The sequence below is a fragment of the Bos taurus genome, chromosome 16 (assembly GCF_002263795.3).
Source record: "Bos taurus isolate L1 Dominette 01449 registration number 42190680 breed Hereford chromosome 16, ARS-UCD2.0, whole genome shotgun sequence".
NCBI classification, from domain to species: Eukaryota; Metazoa; Chordata; class Mammalia; order Artiodactyla; family Bovidae; genus Bos; species Bos taurus.
In genome coordinates, this window is record NC_037343.1 from 30,099,705 (window position 1) to 30,120,137 (window position 20,433).

The window sequence follows — 20,433 nt, forward strand, 5'->3', positions numbered from 1 at the left end:
AAGAGACTTGGAGGTGAGAAGGACCTAGGACAAAGGAATGCTGTTTTTGTGGTAAGTTTTCCTAAAATATGTAAACATCACTTGATAAAAATAAACAAGTAAAAAAGAAGATTCCTTCATTATAACTTTCTTAATGGAGGACCAACATGCTATTATGTCAAGAAAAACTATTTGGAGATGATTAATAAAAAATGAATGACTAGAAAGAATTTCTGACTCTACAGAATTTCAGGAATAAATCAGATCAAGGGAAACACATACAGGCAGAAATAGCACTCAATGCGTTCTGGAATGCACAGGAATTTGGAGAGCTGAACAACAGACTCCAGAGGAGTCCCAGCTTTGAATCTAAGGCGCTTATAACACGCAGGACTGGGGAAACACTACCCGTTCCCCTGGAATTCTGTTTCAGTGTATCTCCTCTCCAGAGTTATGGACCACAGCTTTATGGTGCCACAGCCTCCCTGACTTTAATCTGTTTTCTCAACTCAGCAAAACCACCATGCTATTTCTCTCCCTCTCATGGCGTCCCCAGCACTATCTACTTCCCACTTTATACTTCATACACATGCAGTTACCTTAGAGCAGAATAATTATATACACTGGTTTTACAGTGTTTGTGTGATATTGCGGTATCTTTTATTTCCACCTATGTCATAAAATCCACATTACATTTATTTTTATTAATCAGATGTCTCTTATGTAAACTTAGAAAGATTAGTATAGTCTTTTTTCTTTATTCTTATCCTATAAATCTTATTTATCGTATCTGATATTCTTTATCATACAGATCTAAGTATCCAAATGGAATTGTCTCCTTTGTAGTGGACATCCTTTAACATCCAGGCCTCTTTCACTTATCTGAAAAGGTCTTCATTTTGAAGAGTATTTTTATTCGATATAGAATTCTTGGTTTAGAGACTTTTTTTCTTCTTTCAGGACTTTAAAGATATCATGCTGTGATTTCTCACGAAAGGTCAGTGGTTATTCTTACCATTTTCCCACAGTATGTATGGTTTTCTCCTTCTAGCTGCTTCCCAATTTTTTTATCTTTAATTTTCAGTAGTTTAATTGTGATGTGGCCAGGCACGGTTCTTTTCATAACCTTGAAATATACCAGGATTCTTAAATCTGTTTTTCATCATATGTAATAGCTTGAGCCATCAATTCTACAAATGTTTTCTATTATTATCTCATCTTTTTCTAGGGCTTCTAATTGTATGCATCCCTAGGCCCCCTGTATTAATTTTGCTTCAATCTTTTTCTCTCTGTTCTTCAGATTGCTTGATCTCTCTCAATCTATCTTCAAATTCACTGGCTTTTTCTTTTTTCATTTCTAACCCACCATTAACTTCTTACGAACTTTTTATTTCTATTAATAATTATCAAATTATAAAAAGATTCACTTGATTTACTTTTCTGCTGACACTCCTTGTCTGTGTAATTACTAAGACTAATATCTTCTTTTGAACGTATTTATGATAGTTTCATTAGTCTATGTCTGGCAAATCCAACATCTGTGCTACCCAGGTTTCTACTGACTACTTTTATTTTTAAATTCTGTATCACAATCACTTAAGTTACCCACTATTTATTTTTGGTCTAGTGATTTTTTACTGAATGCTGGTCACTGTCAATAAGACATTGTACAGAATATGAATTCTTCCATCTTCCTCTGAAGAATATTAATTCTTTAAGCAGTTAAAAAAATACTAACTTGAATCTGGGACAGCTTACAGTTTATTCTTTAAGGCCAGATTTATAAAAAACCTAAGATTCATCTTGTGATTCCCAGGTGGCTGAGTATTAAAGAATCTGCCTGCCAATGCAGGAGATGTGGGTTCAATCTCTGGGTCAGGAAGATCCCTTGGAGAAGGAAATAGCAACCCACTCCACTGTTCTTGCCTGGAGAATCCCATGGACAGAGGAGCCTGATGGGCTACAGTCCATGGGGTTGCAGAAGAGTCAGACATGACTTAGTGACTGAACAACAACAACAAAGATTCATCTCAAGCCTCTTCATTTGGAGGACCACTTTCACACTCTGCTGATTTTACCAGGACTTGGATTTAGGCTGCTAGATAGTTTTAGGGTAAGACTTACATGTAACAAACATCTTAACTAGCTCTCCAGAGCTAATAGTCCAATGTCCCCTAGCACTGTGTCTCCTCCAGCACTACTTGATTTCAAGTAATCTGTTTGATTTTCAAATGGATAAAATTTATTATTTGGTAAATCTCAGATGTTCTTATAAAGTTGGCCCTCCATGTCTCCTGGTTACACGTTTGCAGATTCAACCAATCAGGGATCAAAAGTTTTTTTTTTTTTTTTAATTTCCAGAAAGTTCCAAAAGGCAAAATGAATTTGTTACATGCTGGCAATTATTTACATAGCATTTACATTGAAGTAGGTATTACAAGTAATTTAGAAAGAAAAGTGAAGTCGCTCAGTTGTGTCCAACTCTTTGCAACCCCATGGATTGTAGCCTGCCATGCTCCTCCATCCAGGGGATTTTCCAGGCAAGAGTACTGGAGTGCGTTGCCAGTTTCTAAGTTATCTGCTTAGGGTAAATTCTCAAAAGTCAAATGACTGGTCCAGAATAATGGGATGTTTTTATGGCCTTTGGAATGTATTATACTAAATTACTTTTCAAAAAGTTCCTACCAATTAAAATGATATATATTTGGACATCTACTATACAACCAGGAAATTAATATTACTACTAGTACTACAAACATGGAATAAAATTGAGGCATGTAAACCACTAAGTAATTGAGAGAATATAATGGAGGGGTCTAGGGGACAACAGAGGATGAGATGGTTGGATGGCATCACTGACTTGATAGATGTGAGTTTGAGCAAGCTCTGAGAGTTGGTGATGGACAAGGAAGCCTCGTGTGCTGCAGTCCATGGGGTCTCAAAGAATCGGACACGACTGAGTGACTGAACTGAACTGAAGGTTAGCAGAAATAAAGCAAATGGTAACATAAAACTTAGAGGATTTTCTGATAAAAAACATTCACTTGTTATACACTATCCCTCAGGAAAACTAGACAACTAGTAAAGAAAGAGAAGAGAAATGAAAGTGAAGGAGTCACATCTTTCCTTTTTCCCTCTGGGATTTATTTTCTTCAGTCCTCTGGAACTGTGAAAATAAGTTATGCTAAAGAAGAAACAAACAAGAGTCTCAAAAAAGGCATAGTATTATCAATCTTAAAATCATTAATATAAGCAGTAGAAAATGGTGCGTGAATTTATAGACAAGCCCTATTATGAGTAAGCATGCCTAAGTGGAAGGAAGTAAAGCACAGAAAGACAAATGGATAGAAGGATATTTGATAGATAATATAAACAGAAGGATTCTAAAACAGATAAAGGAAACAAGGAGGAAGGGTATAACAGTTTAAGATTTATCTTTATTTACCGTTCCATCTTCCATCAGCTTCAGACATGAACCAAAATCTGCTAACCGAATATGTCCATTCATATCCATCAATATATTGTCAGGTTTGATGTCTCTGAAAAAAACAGACACATTCAATTTTTAGTTGGAAAAAATAAATACAATCAGTTAATTGGTAAGATGGAAAAGACTCTTAAAAGTCCCCTGGACAGCAAGAAGATCAAACCAATTAATCCTAAAGGGAATCAACCCTGGATATTCATTTGAAGGACTGATGCTGAAGCTCCAATACTTTGGCTACCTGACACAGGCAAAGAGCTAACACATTGGACTGGGAAAGACTGAGGGCAGGAGGAGATGAGGGAGACAGAAGATGAGATGGTTGGATGGCAACACTGACTCAATGGACATGAGTTTGAGCAAACTCCAGGAGAAAACAGTGAAGACAGGGAAGCCTGGCGTGCTGCAGTTCACTGGGTTGCAAAGAGTCGGACAGGACTTAGCGACTCAACAACAACTTGGTAAGATAACCATTTTTGTCTGAAAATCTCAAGTTTTTTCAGAATTACTACTCTATGAACACATATTTCTTAGTTATTTTATGGGTTCAAATCCTCTCTCTGGTTCGTATTAAAACTTTCTTAAACATCTGCAGTTTCAGTGTTCTGGAGATAAAAAGTGCTTGGTAATTCTCAGGCTACATTAGCCTTACCCTGCTTCCTTAAGATATGCACAGTTTCCAATGTGACTACGGTAGGCCTACTTTCTGCATACAAAGAAAAGTCATAATCACTTGATTCTAACCCATGAAATTGAACAGGAAAAAATATACTTCCTAGACCCTGAACATAAATGTAGATAAATACTCAGTTACTGCAGGTCATTACACAAAAATAACTGTTTCATAAAACTGATTTGGAAAACAACTGAAACTACTACTTAATAGTGATCTACACTATATAAAGCTATTTACAGATGTTAAGTCAAGCCTCGTAAGATATCCAAATCTAATTAATAACAAGCTCTATCACTCCAGTTTTGGCATTTGTTTTTACAGTATTGCAAAACTCTGTGGCAGGTATCCCACTACAAGGGCAGAGCTGAGCAGTTCTGACTATGGCCTTCCAAGTCGAACATTTTTCCTACCTAGCCCTTTATAGAAAAAGTTTTCTGACCCCTGTATTAGCTGATTGCTTAATATAGACAGGCAGATAGACAGACTAAAAACAACAACCTGGATGGGAAACGGGTTTCATAATCCTCAATATTTGAACTTACAACCTTGACTGTCAGAAATGCTATATTAAGAAAAGATTTTCTGCTGTTTGGAAAACACTAAAAAAGTACACTTTAGTGCTAGAAGGAACCTTAGATATTACCTAAACCATATTCTGATGCAGGGAAAACTGTACTTTATTCTATTTTTAAAAACATTAAAGCTATATAATCATTATACATAACTGCTACTGGCAGATTTCTCAGATTTTAAAGAAGACAAAAGAAATTATAAAGACAGAATTTATAAACATCAATAATATTTGCAGTTATAAGGAAAATAGGAATTACTAAAACCTAGGAGAAATAAATTATGTATTTATAATAGTTAATGAAATGGAAAATATTTAACAAGGCATTATAGATAGTATTGATACTCCTCTAGTATCTCATTTCCCTTCCTGATATAACCCTCTTCCTCCACTCCCCAGAGGTTAGCAACCACAATCCTGAATTTGGTGTTTACTATATATCCACACTGACCTAGAACCAGACATCCTGGAATGTGAAGTCAAGTGGGCCTTAGAAAGCATCACTACGAACAAAGCTAGTGGAGGTGATGGAATTCCAGTTGAGCTATTCCAAATCCTGAAAGATGACGCTGTGAAAGTGCTGTACTCAATATGCCAGCAAATTTGGAAAACTCAGCAGTGGCCACAGGACTGGAAAAGGTCAGTTTTCATTCCAATCCCAAAGAAAGGCAATGCCAAAAAATGCTCAAACTACCGCACAATTGCACTCATCTCACACGCTAGTAAAGCAATGCTCAAAAGTCTCCAAGCCAGGCTTCCTGATGTTCAAGCTGGTTTTAGAAAAGGCAGAGGAACCAGAGATCAAATTGCCAACATCTGCTGGATCATGGAAAAAGCAAGAGAGTTCCAGAAAAGCATCTATTTCTGCTTTATTGACTATGTCAAAGCCTTTGACTGTGTGGATCACAATAAACTGTGGAAAATTCTGAAAGAGATGGGAATACCAGACCACCTGATCTGCCTCTTGAGAAATGTGTATGCAGGTCAGGAAGCAACAGTTAGAACTGGACATGGAACAACAGACTGGTTCCAAATAGGAAAAGGAGTATGTCAAGGCTGTATATTGTCACCCTGCTAATTTAACTTCTTTGCAGAGTACATCATGAGAAACGCTGGATTGGAAGAAACACAAGCTGGAATCAAGATTGCCGGGAGAAATATCAATAACCTCAGATATGCAGATGACAACACCCTTATGGCAGAAAGTGAAGAGGAACTCAAAAGCCTCTTGATGAAAGTGAAAGTGGAGAGTGAAAAAGTTGGCTTAAAGCTCAACATTCAGAAAACGAAGATCATGGCATCTGGTCCCATCACTTCATGGGAAATAGATGGAGAAACAGTGGAAACAGTGTCAGACTTTATTTTTCTGGGCTCCAAAATCACTACAGATGGTGACTGCAGCCATGAAATTAAAAGACGCTTACTCCTTGGAGGGAAAGTTATGACCAACCTAGATAGCATATTCAAAAGCAGAGACGTCACTTTGCCAACAAAGGTCCGTCTAGTCAAGGCTATGGTTTTTCCTGTGGTCATGTATGGATGTGAGAGTTGGACTGTGAAGAAGGCTGAGCACCAAAGAATTGATGCTTTTGAACTGTGGTGTTGGAGAAGACTCTTGAGAGTCCCTTGGACTGCAAGGAGATCCAACCAGTCCATTGTGAAGGAGATCAGTCCTGGGATTTCTTTGGAAGGAATGATGCTGAAGCCGAAACTCCAGTACTTTGGCCACCTCATGTGAAGAGTTGACTCATTGGAAAAGACTTTGATGCTGGGAAGGATTGGGGGCAAGAAGAGAAGGGGACGACAGAGGATGAGATGGCTGGATGGCATCACCGACTCGATGGACCTGAGTCTGAGTGAACTCTGGGAGTTGGTGATGGACAGGGAGGCCTGGCGTGCTGGGTTTCATGGGGTTGCAAAGAGTCGGACACGACTGAGCAACTGATCTGATCTGATCTGATATCCATGAATACTTTATTAGTACATGTATATGCAATCATTGACTATATACTTCCCTGAATGTCTTTAAACTTTATAATTGATATTAAACTGTGTGTATCCTTTTGAAACTTGGTTTTAATCTAATACTATGTTTTTAAAATTTATCCATGTTGACACATATTGTTTTAGTTCATTATTTTAAATGCTATATGGAATATTTTCATACATGTAATTTACTTATCAATTCTCCAGATTATAGAATTTAAATTATTCCCAACAATTTTAGGTTGTTTTAGATTTTTATTTTGCTATTACACAAAATTCTGAGATGAATGTTTTTTACAAATACCTCCTTAAACTCATACAGGAACATTTCCCCACACTATCTAGAAGTGGAATTGCTATGAAAAGACAAGTATGTTTTTAATTTTACAAGCAGGATTACTATTAAAATTAAGACTTTTGTTTGTGATCAACAGGGAGGCCTGGTGAGCTGCAGTCCATGGGGTTGCAAAGAGCCGGACAAGGCTGAGCGACTGAACTGAACTGAATGGTCGTCTTAGATTTTTCTTCAATGAAATGCTAATTAAAATGTTATGCCTTTTTTTATATTGTATGTGTACTGTTTGTTTTTGGTTTATCTTCAGGAATTTTGTTTCCTCAAATTTACCTACATGTGTTAGAAATCTGTTCTCCCAGCATGTGGGCTTGTTCTCCCATATTTTTAATGGATCTTTCTTATTCATAAAAAAGCATTTAATGATAATGTAGCCTTATAATTTATCATTTTTTTTGTCTTTTTTCAGCTTTACGGGGACAGAATTGACAAGCAGTACTGCAATACATTTATAAGTGTACAAAATGATAATTAATTTGATATACACAACATTGTGAAAGGATCTTCACCATTTAGTTAACACATTCATCATCTCATCGAATATATTTACTTTTTTTGTGTGCAAACACTTATGTTCTACTCTCCTGGCAAAAAGATATTATCAACTACCATCATCATGCTATACATTAGCTCCTTGGATCTTATACATCCTAAAACTTCAAGTCTGTACACTTTTACCAAGTTCTCCCTGTTTCCCATACCCTCAGTCCCTGTCAACCACCATTCTACTCTCAAAATTTGCCTTTTTTGTCCTAAGGTAGCTCCCTTATCTTCTCCTCCCAGGAGTCATCAAGACAGTGTCCTATATTTTCTTTTAAAAGTTTTATTTTTCATTTCAAGTCTTTATTCTCCCTGGAATTAATTTTTATTTTGTGTGAGATAAAGGCCACACTATATTTCTTTTTGTCCCAATACCATTTATTGAATGACATCCTTTTACCACTGATTCTTAATAGCACCGAGGTCATAAATCAAGTGGATCTATTTCAGGACTTCCCATGTAATTTCAATGAACAGTCTTTGGAACAAAAGGGAGCCTATTAACAGGACAACAGGCATGAACTGGAACTGTCATAGGCAAACAGAGGTAGGGCTGCCCTATCTACATGCCTATACTTAGACTAATATCACACTGTCTTTATCATGACAGCTCTATATGACCTCTCTATACCAGTAGATCATGTTTTTAAATTGCCATGGCTCTTCCAGATAAATGCTAGAATTAGCTTAGTAAGCTCTATAAAACATATTGAGATTTTGATGGGAATCACAATGACTTTGGGCTTCCAGGGTGCAGCAGTGGTAAAGAATCCGCCCGTCAATGCGGAAGACACAGGTTCAATCCGTGAGACACAGGTTCAATCCCTGGGTCGGAAAGATCCCCTGGAGAAGAAAATGACAACCCACTCCCATATTCTTGCCTGGAAAAATCCCATGGACAGGGGAGCCTAGCAGGCTACAGTCCATGGAGTTGCAAAGAGTCAGACACGACCTAGCAACTGAGCACAGCACAATGACTTTACAGAGTAATCTGAAGAGAAATGGTATCTTTGCAATATGACTTTTTCCATCCATGTATCAATTAACACTATAGACACATTATATCTTACTTAATGTATATAGACACATTATATATTAGTTACAAGTCTTCTTTTATGTCCTTCAATAATACTGAATATTTTTTCACAAAGAGCTTACCCATCTTTTGTTATCAGTAATCTTACGTACTTATTGTGAATACGACTTTCTTCACAGAAACATTCTCAATTTGCTTCCAATCTTAATGGGCATGTTTCTAATATTTCACCATTAAATATGATCTTTGGTTTAGATTTTTAGTAGAACCTCAATATTAAGAGAATCTCCTTCTACTTTCACATTGCTGAAAGTATCAGGAATGGATATTCAATTCTGTTGTCATTTTTGGTATTTTCTTTTATGGTTTTTCTTCTTTAACCTGTTAATACAGTGTATTACACAAATAGATTTTTCTTCTTTTCATGGTCCTTTATTTTTAAAAAATTTTTAATGGGAGGAAGATTGCTTTACAATGTTGTGTTGATTTCTGCTGTATGACAACACAAATCAGCCATAATTACAGTTATGTCTCCTCACTCATGAGCCTCCCTCTGCTCAAATCGATTTTTTAATGTTGAAACTTCCTTGCATCCTGGGATAAAACCTACATGGTCACACTTTTGTTTTTAATGTGCCACCAGTCACTGAGTCTAGAATTCTATCATAAAGATACACTAGTAAATCATATGCCACTAAAAGAACATACTGACTACTATAATTTCAGAAGTGATTAAAAACTTTCAGAGATATTAAGTTTATCTTAGCATTGAAAATATATAATATATATGTTACTGAATTCAATTTTTATTAAAACCTTACCTTTATACTCATAAGTGACATTGTTTCATGTAACATTTTCTTCTTGTACTATCCTTGTCAAGTTTTGTTGTTAAGGTTTTACTATTTTCATAAAGTAAGGTAAATGGCCTTTAAAATTTTCAAATTTTCTAAAACAGTTTAAACAGGATTCAATTAAAAGTAAAGGACCACTCTTCCATAAAACCAGGTGAAGTAAAAGACTGTTCATAGCAGCTATATACATTAACAGTTCAAAACTGGAAAAAACTCAAATGACCATCAGCAGGTAGGTGAATAAACTGTCAGAAAAATAAACTGTCAGTGGAAGGCTACTCAGCAAGAAGGAAAGATCAAATCGGATGAATCTCAAAAACCTTATGCTGATCAAAGGACATCAGACCAAAAAAAAAATATATGATGAATGACTCCATTTATAAGAAATTTCTTCTTAATTTGAATATGAGTCATACCATTTATCATTAATTAAAGCTTCTGTAATCTGTAATTTTCTTTATCTCCAAGGAAAAGTATTATTTGACTTAAAAAGAACACTTGACTTGAAACATTTAACTTAAAAAGAACAATATTATTTAAAATTCTAAGTCAAAATTAATATTTATAATGATATATTTTATGTATAACAATTACTTATATAACTGTTATATATATAATTAACAATTATTCTATATTATTCTTCTTTATAAGAATAAAAAAGCATCCCAAAACAATGACCATATTAAAGGGAAATATTCTATAGGTCACTCTTATTTTAACATTTCACTAGGTTATCAGTACTAGAGCATGATTATTATAAATATTATTCCTATAATAGTAAAATGTGGATATAATAACATTAGTTAACCTTCAACGCAGCAATTTTCAACCCTGGATGGACAACAAAATCAACTAGAGAGGTTGCACCTATGTGTATTTCAGCCCCAGTCCAGAAACCACAATTGGATTATTGCACAGGGATTGATTACTGAGAACTAACTACTCATTTAGGACACATGTCTCTCCTTTCATCAACATCATGTCAGTGTCTCCCATCTGGTTCCTTTTCATCACTTATACAGGTTGGGGATGTAGGCTCTCACATATGAATGCTTTTATTTCCTGGTCTTCCCACTCCTCCTCTTTATACACCAATATACAAAAAAATTAGCATGCTGTATTAAAACATTACAACTAAAATGTTTATTAAAATTGTATCATAATTTTGTCAAATACATATTACATCAGTAATAAAGAAAAGGAAACCAACACTGGTAAAATTATGTCACAAACTGCCTCTTTGTTAGTCATACATGTGAATTTTTAATAGGAATATTAATTTGAAGCTTACAACTGAAAAAAGTTATTCATAACATTCTGTCGATAACTGTTCTCAAACTTATCTTTCCCAACAGTGGCTGCCCAAATTCTAATCTTTTTATTGATCCGTGTCCTTCAAGAAACCATCTAGATACAATTAACAAGAGGAAACAAGTGAAACTGACAACTCACACCTATAGTGTAACTCAAAGAAAGTCTACCATGAAATTAAAATAGTTTCTAATTACAGAAATAAATATTCAAATCCAATGGCATTGAAACATGTATAATATCATGTATGAAACGAGTTGCCAGTCCAGGTTCGATGCACGATACTGGATGCTTGGGGCTAGTGCACTGGGACGACCCAGAGGGATGGTATGGGGAGGGAGGAGGGAGGAGGGTTCAGGATGGGGAACACATGTATAACTGTGGTGGATTCATTTTGAAATTTGGCAAAACTAATACAATTTGTAAATTTAAAAATAAAATTTAAAAAAAAAAATTCAAATCCAGCAGACCAAACTCTAATATGCACGTGGAAGCAAGACATAGGAAAGAGATTATGGGAAAAAGAAGAAAAGAACAGGGAGTCCAGGGATGATAAAATGTGGATTAAACTACTACCCATGGTATCACTGAAAGAAAAGTCCCAATAAGCACGATATGCGTGTGCATGCTAAGTTGCTTCAGTCATGTCTGACTCTTCAAGATCCTGCAGACCACAGCCTGCTAGGCTCCTCTATCCATGGGGATTCTCCAGGCAAGAATACTGGAGTGAGTTGCCATGCCCTCCTCCAGGGGATCTAGACCCAGGGATCAAAAGCACGCCTCTTGTGTCTCCTGCACTGGCAGGTGGGTTCTTTACCACCAGCAATACCTGGGAAGCCCCTTATTAAGCACGGGGTAAGATGGAACAAAGGGGGAAAATGAGTAAAAGGTACATGAGATCTTTTTGAACTGAGTGCAGTTTCCTGTGAATCTAAAATGGTGTCAAAATAAAAAGCTTTTTTTTTTAAGGCCCAACCCTGAAAATTACCTTGAGAAAATTTATGGGCTTATTATTTTATGCTCTTTATTTTTGTGTTATATATTAACATAATCATTTTAACACATGTTTACATAGTACTTAAACAATGTATCACTAAGGAGAAGAACCTAAAACTGTGTAACAGTCAATGGTATACGATTTTCTTTCATCAGTGGACCTCCTATGACCTTGTCCCTCCCAGCTCAGTCATTTCTCACATTCCCTTTTGCCCATGATCTTTGCCTCCACTCCTCTGGTTGAAATCCCAACTGGCCAATCGCCAGCTCCTAAACTGCAGAATAACTGCTTTCTCTTCTGAGAACAGCCTTTGACACTACAGGTACACCTCAGAAATATTGCAGGTTAGGTTCCAGACCACTGCAATCAAGCTTATCAGCAATAAAGCAAGTCACATGAAGTTTTTGGTTTCCCAGTGCATATAAAATTATGTTTGCACTATACTGTAGTCTAGTGAGTCTAGCATTATGCTGTAGTCTAGTATTATGTCTTAAAAAAACAATGTACATACTTGAATTTAAAAATGCTTTATTACTTAAGAATGATAACAATCATCTTCCAATGCAAGGTTGCCATAAACCTTCAATTTACAAAAAGCATAGTGTATTGACGTATAATAAAGCAAAGCACAATTAAACGAGGTAGCTCTTCCTATATTCCCTCCACATGACCTCACTTGCTAAACTCTATAAAAACTCCCTTTCCTTCCTGAGGCAATGTCTAAGTCAGCTTGGGCTGCCATGATAAATACCATAAACTGGGTGGCTTCAACAAAGGAAATTTATTTTCTCACAGTGCAAGAGGTTGGGAAGTCCAAGATCAACGTCCAGCAGGGTTCGGCTTGCAATTAGGACTATTTTTCTGGCATGCAGATGGCTGCCCTCCAGCTGTGTCCTCACACGGCCTTTCCTTGGTGTGCTCACAGGCTGGGGGAGAGGGGAGCACACTCTGCTACCTTCTTTCACTAATCCCATCATGAGGACCCTATCTTAATGACATCATCTAACCTAATTACTTCCTAAAGACATACTGGGGACTAAGAGCTTCATCATATGAACTGGGGGTGGTGGGAACACATCCTCATTCCATAACAAGCAGTATATTCCTTGAAAGCGTCTCATGCCCTAGCACTATGAATAAAGGCTTATTTATGCTTAAAAGTGAAAGTGGCTCAGTCGTGCCACTCTCTGCAATCCTGTGGACTGTATGTAGCCTGCCAGGCTCCTCTGTTCATGGGATTCTCCAGGCAAGAACACTGGAGTGGGTAGCCTTTCCCTTCTCCAGGGGATCTTCCCAACCCAGGGATGGAACCCAGGTCTCCTGCAATGCAGGGGTATTCTTCACTGTCTGAATCATCAGGGAAGCCCAGGAATACTGGAGTGAATAGCCTATTCCTTCTCCAGGGGATATTCCTGACCCAGGAATCGAGCCAGGATCTCCTGCATTGCAGGCAGATTCTTTACCAGCTGAGCTGCAGGAAAGCCCTAACATTTACCTAATCAATTTTCTTCTACAGTTTTTATTAATCCCTTAATCAGCTAACAACTGAATAATCACTATGTACCACAGATTGTGCTTGGTGCTAGGGTTACTGAATATACATCTAAGATTAACCAAAGTATTTCTACTGCTAAAATTAAATAATGAGAAATAGCGGGAAAATAGCAAGGTAATGGGAAAATTTTTCTATTTTAAAATACCATATAATTATTTACATTAGACGCTAATGAGTAATCAAATAGTTTGACAGACTTTTCTTTTTAATAAGTATATGATGATATTGTACTTTTTATATACACACAATAGTCATATTTGTTGATAACATAATGGTTCCTACTTTATATAATGGAGTAAGATATATCAATATTTCATGATGTTCCACAAAGTTCACTTAACACCTATCAGAACTCTGTACTGGTTTCAGATACCACAAAGCAGAAGTGAGACCAACTGAGCCAAAACCCAGCATGTTCTATTTTACAATGAAATCAGCCACCAACTTGCAAGAAAATGGCTAGCCATATTTTGCATTCTTCTGGCTGAAGTTTCTTCAAATAATTCTCAGATGGTACTACTAAAACAATATGAAATTACTTTAAAATGTATTTATACACTGTTATGTTATCTAGGCACTTCTGTCTTCAGAATCCGTTTCAAAACTTACACTTACTCACTTGACTGCTTTTGATAAATCCAAAATCATATTGTAAAAATCAACACATTTCTTGAAACAAGTAATTAAAGCACAAAAATAATCACTAATGACCATCATAGATTTTTTTTCCTGGATCAGCAAGTAGAATAACTAACTGCCATATACTAAAGAGAGGCTCAAAATGAAAAGCATAAAAACAAGATGTAAAAATTCAGAGGGATATGCCTACCAAAGCCTGGTATACTTGTATTTTACAATACAAAATTAGTTTCAAGGCAAAACAAAAGCCTTCTTAGTGATAAAAAGAAAACTATTTCACCAGTAATATATAACAAGTAAATCTGTGATACTTCACTTTCTTAGAGGAAGAGGATGTGAAGGAGGAGGATGGTTCAGTTCAGTTCAGTCACTCAGTCGTGTTAGATTCTTTGCGACCCCATGAACCACAGCACGCCAGGCCTCCCTGTCCATTACCAACTCCCGGAATCCACCCAAACCCATGTCCATTGAGTCAGTGATGCCATCCAACCATCTCATCCTCTGTTGTCCCCTTCTCCTCCTGCCCTCAATCTTTCCCAGCATCAGGGTCTTTTCCAGTGAGTCAGCTCTTCGCATCAGGTGGCCAGAGTACTGGAGTCTCAGCTTCAGCATCAGTCCTTCCAGTGAATATTCAGGTCTGATTTCCTTTAAGATGGACTGGTTGGATCTCCTTGCAGTCCAAGGGACTCTCAAGAGTTTTCTCCAACACCACAGTTCAAAAGCAGCAATTCTTCGGCACTCAGCTTTCTTTATAGTCCAACTCTCACAACCATACATGACCACTGGGAAAATCATAGCCTTGACTAGACGGACCTTTGTTGACAAAGTAATGTCTCTGCTTTTTAATATGCTGTCTAGGTTGATCATAGCTTTTCTTCCAAGGAGCAAGCATCTTTTAACTTCATCGCTCCAGTCACCATTTGCAGTGATTTTGGAGCCCAAGACAATGAAGTCTCTCACTATTTCCATTGTTTCCCCATCTATTTGCCATGAAGTGATGGGACCGGATGCCATGATCTTCGTTTTCTGAATGTTGAATTTTAAGCCAACTTTTTCACTCTCCTCTTTCACTTTCATCAAGAGGCTCTTTAGTTCTTCTTCGCTTTCTGCCATAAGGGTGTTGTCATCTGCATATCTGAGATTATTGATATTTCTCCCAGCAATCTTGATTCCAGCTTGTGCTTCATCCAGTCCAGCACTTTGCATGATGTACTCTGCATATAAGTTAAATACACAGGGTGATGATATACAGCCTTGACGTTCTCCTTTCCTGATTTGGAACCAGTCTGTTGTTCCACGTCCAATTCTAACTGTTGATTCTTGACCTGCATACAGATTTCTCAAGAGTCAGGTCAGGTGGTCTGGTATTCCCATCTCTTTCAGAATTTTCCACAGTTTGTTGTGATCCACACAGTCGAAGGCTTTGGCGCAGTCAATAAAGCAGAAACAGATGTTTTTCTGGAACTCTCTTGTCTTTTTGATGATCCAATGAATGTCATATTTGTTGATAACATAATGGTTCCTACCTCATATAATGGAGTAAGATATATCAATATTTCATGATGTTCCACAAAGTTCACTTAACACCTATCAGAACTCTGTGTTGGTTTCAGATACCATGAAGCAGAAGTGAGACCAACTGAGCCAAAACCCATTTGATCTCTGGGTCCTCTGCCTTTTCTAAATCCAGTTTCAACATCTGGAAGTTCACGGTTCACATACGGTTGAAGCCCGGCTTGGAGAATTTTAAGCATTACTTTGCTAGTGTGTGAGATGAATGCAATTGTACCGTAGTTTTAACATTCTTTGGCATTGCCTTTCTTTGAGATTGGAATGAAAACTGACCTTTTCCAGTCCTTTGGCCACCGCTGAGTTTCTCAAATTTGCTGGCATATTGAGTGCAGCACTTTCACAGCATCATCTTTCAGGATTTGAAATGGCTCAAATGGAATTCTATCACCTCCGCTAGCTTTGTAGTAATGCTTCCTAAGATCCTCTTGACTTCGCATTCCAGGATGTCTAGCTCTAGGTGAGTGATCACAGCATCGTGGTTATGTGGGTCACGAAGATCTTTGTTGTATAGTTCTTCTGTGTATTCTTGCCACCTCTTCTTAATATATTCTACTTCTGTTAGGTCCATACCATTTCTTTTATTGAGCCCATCTTTGCATGAAATGTTCCCTTGGTGTCTATAATTTTCTTGAAGAGATCTCTAGTCTTTCCCATTCTATTATTTTCCTTTATTTCTCTGCACTGATCATGGAGAAAGGCTTTCTTATCTCTCCTTGCTTTCCTTGGAACTCTACATTCAACTGGTATATCTTTTATTTTCCCCTTTGCCTTTAGCTTCTCTTCTTTTCTCAACTATTTGTAAGGCCTCCTCAGACAACCATTTTGCCTTTTTACATTTCTTTTTCTTGGGGATGTTCTTGATCACTGTCTCCTGTACAATGTCACAAACCTCCAGATGATGGTATGACTGTATAATTCTTCCCTCCTCATCTCACCTTCCTACCAGATGCAGAGTCTCAGCACCAGGGCTGCAACTGTAGGTGCCAAAAGCAAGGATAATTCCTAAGAAGAAATTCTAGCCTTTAAACCTTAATGTCAGTATTCCCAAGGACTTGGTAGGGTGAGCCATGCCATCTTCCCATCTGGTAAAACGGAGGCTGGCAGGGAATACTGTTGGGTTGCTTGGTCATTCAGATAGGTATTTCTGTATTTATGCAACCCTATACTGCATCAGTGCATTGGTATGGAGGCACCTGCTAGTACTACTGTTGTCAATCTGGACCAGCACAGGGTCAAACCTAACGTTTTTCCCAAAGGACCAAAAGTTTGGGCAAGAATAAGTGACAAATGGAGAGAAGGAAAAGTAATAGCTAAGGATAAAAGTATAAATAAGTGGATTATGTAATAAGGGAAATCCAATAGTATATTGATGCTCTGTGAGAGACTTAGAGCAAGAGATGGTATTGTCTCTTAGCTCAATTGCACCAGATACCACAAGGGGTGAAGCCATATGTTGCTGAAACAACTTCCTGCTTTTGGCACCTGGCATCGTCAAACGGAATTCTGCAAGCCTGAGTGCCATTGTTCTGGGAGACAATTTAGTCATATGACATGATGATGGACTATATGGTTGCTAACTCAGTGGGACCCTGGTAACACGCCAGAATCTTCTGACTCACCATATGGTGTTAACACTGGCCTTGCTGGCAAGATTGAATCACATTACGTAAGTCTTTTGATAATACTGATATTAATAAATAAGTGTATCGGGAGATTTAGTTAAAGCCTCCTCAGGATATAATAAAATGATCAGCCAGAGAAAGAACTCAATTTTGCTAACCCTCAACTAGATTCTATGCTAAACAGTTCTGCACAAGTTCATCATATGGTACAAATAACAGATCAAAGGGGGAAAACAATTAACATAATTGTACAAAAATATGAAGGCCATCTAATATGGCCTTATTAGATGAATTACTGGTTTCTTTGAATATATCCCTACTGAGCTCCTCCAAATGACAGACATACTCACACTGGAATTATTGCTCTGTTCATTATATAAATGTTACACTAAATCTAAGCACCACCCCCCCAAATATGACCATTTTGTTGTAAAAGAGACTTGGCTAAAGGCCAGGAAGTCACCTGTGCAGTGAAGAACTAATCTCACCCAAAGAGATGTCTGGCTTTTGCTGCAGCTACTGGTAGGTGACCTCTAGGTCCTTGGAACATCATACCCAATATGGCATCTTTGTCTGGGGCCTTGGGCCACCAAACAGATTAACAATGTAATTCATGATGATGTAATTTGTTTGGTCCATGTAGTATCACTTTTATCTTTGAAAGGGACTGGAAAGTATCATCTCAACTGCAGGAGAGGGCTGGAGACGAAAGGTCAGTCGTATAGGCAATATGTGATTGAGCAATCCCCCAAAACTCTGGAAACCAAACGCTCAGGTGAGTTTCTGTAATTGGCAGTACTCCACGTGTACTGTCACATGGACACCAGGGAAATAATGCGATCCTAACTTCACAAGGAGAAGAGGACAGAAGCCCTGGGTTTGGTACTTCTCCTGAGAGTTGCCCTGTGCACTTCTTTCTCCCAGCTGATTTCACTCTATACCCTTTCCATGTATTAAACTGGAACTTTAAGTAGAAGAGCTTTCAGTGAGTTTTCTGAATCTCTCTTAAAAATTATTAAAATTGAAAGTGGTTTTGGGAACCCCCCAAGCTGTAATTGGTGCCAGAAATAAGGGTGGTCTTTTGAGACTGGTCCCTTTAAATTGTGAAGTTGGCCCAGATTCCTTGCAGTTACTGAAATACTAAATGCACTGTAATACAATGACTATCTTTAAGTAAAATGATCTCTATAATGGCTGACATCCCAACTTCACCTACAACTCTAGTCTGACAATTTCTAACTGTAAAACGATCTATTCTTTAGTAATTTTAAGGTATTACACAAATAACTCCTTCATTAGTAGTATCAAAAATTCTAGTTTTCAAATGAGACTCAGACCTGTAGGAGACTGAAGGGAGTTTTTTTATTAGCCTTGGGCTTCAAAGTATTTCTATTTCATTTTAAAAGTATAATAATTTTACATATACCAAGAAAATAACTGACAAATCATACTATATATCCATGCTGAAAAGAGAGGAAATCTGCCTGAAGCCCTGGTGGAGGCCTGTACATACCTATCCTTCATAAAATCTTATGGGATAAGGGATGAAAAAATTTTTCTGAAACTGAATTCTGTGTTATTTCCCTCAACAAATTCTATAAAAATAGGTTTGATCCATTTCTTGTAATGTATCAGTATACTTTACCCTAGAGTTAACCATTTACATAAAACAGTATTAACATTAAGTAGGTGAGGTTTATAAAAACTATAGTCATAAATCTTGAATACTGAATAAATTCCATGAGGAAAAAGAAGTGATGAAGAAATCCATGAAAAATAAGTGAATTATTTTTTGCCTTTTGTTTTATTTTTGGACCACAGTAAGGCCGGAGTACTTCAAAAAATACTTTCCACCCTAGGATTTGTTGAAGCCAATACTTAATATTTAAGACAAACACAGGAAAGCACACACATTCCATTATGTTCCACAAAACCAATCTAATTTGACTTCAGAGACAGAGTCTATCCAACAAAAAGTTGGTGTGCATGAGCCCTTCGGATTCTTGTCTGATCCGAAATGTGAGCATTTTTACATGAATAAGCTATATACCAAGTAAAACAAGTATAGGCAAGCATGAAAAACATGAAAACATAACAACAACTTCTGCTCATTAGTTATCTTTTCCTGATTTAGGTTCTTCATTTTTAATTATAAGTTCTATCTCATGATTCTTTACTCATACAAATATTCTGCCATTGTTTTATTGCATGCACTTTAATCTACCTAAATCCATTGTGGAATGATAGGAGAAAGAAAAGGAATGAATAATCACCTAGATAAATTACTACACTATGAGGAAATACAATCCAGTGGACATTCCACAATGACTGATTTAACTATTTTTTAAGTTTATGTATAGTCTAAATACTAGATGCAATAGCAACTGTTTCTAAAATATGATTTGACAATGGGAATGCTATATTGCAAAAACCAACTAACCCACAACCAGTAAGAAGACTTTGAAACAAACACAAGGTTCCCTGTCTAGAGGAAGGAAACCTCCAGAGATACATAATAAAATATATCTATCCAAAACAATAAAGGAAAACATCATAGTCTCTACCTCCAGAAGCTTAAAAACTATGGAGAAAAAGTATTGGTTACTTCCAATCATGTTCGACTCTTTGCGACCCCTATAGACTGCAGCCTACCAGGCTCCTCTGTTCATGGAATTCTCCAGGCAAGCACAGTGGAGTGCGTTGCCATAAGGCAAATATAAAAGTAAAGCATTTGATCAGTACATTATCCTATACTTTAACACAGCATACAACAAATTACAAAGTGATCATTCATTACATGTACCGTTTATATTAGCTCATTTACATATATATATATATATATATATATATATATATATATATATACACACACACATATACATACACACACACACATAGTTCCTTTGGGCTTTCCTGGTGGTTCAATGGTAAAGAATCTGACTGCTGATACAGGAGACACAGGTTTGGTCTCTGATCTGGGAAGGCCCACTGGAGAAGGAAATGGCAACCCACTCCACTATTCTTGCCTGGACATCACCAGGGACAGAGGAACCTTGTGTGCTACAGTCCATGAGGTCACAAAAGAGCTGGATATGATTAAACGAATACACAACAACAGTTCTTTTATATTATCTATTTCACTGAAGAGATTCATTCATCTCAAATGTGTCTTCCTTTACTTCATACTACGATTTCTGCCAAACTAGTTGGGAGTGATTTGTGTCAGTCTATGATTGGGTTCTCTATTCTATCTACTGAT

At 37.1% G+C, this 20,433-nt stretch overlaps 1 protein-coding gene across 11 annotated transcripts in view; it reads right to left on the bottom strand.

The window, feature by feature from the left end:
* The window catches only part of CDC42BPA (CDC42 binding protein kinase alpha), a 297,315-nt gene that overhangs the window by 145,224 nt on the left and 131,658 nt on the right, over positions 1-20,433 (bottom strand). For all 11 annotated transcript variants that reach the window (XM_024976363.2, XM_059875458.1, XM_024976359.2 and 8 more), the window contains exon 6: positions 3,425-3,518. In XM_024976363.2, coding sequence (XP_024832131.1) covers positions 3,425-3,518 — 94 coding nt within the window. The remainder of the gene's footprint in view (positions 1-3,424; positions 3,519-20,433) is intronic.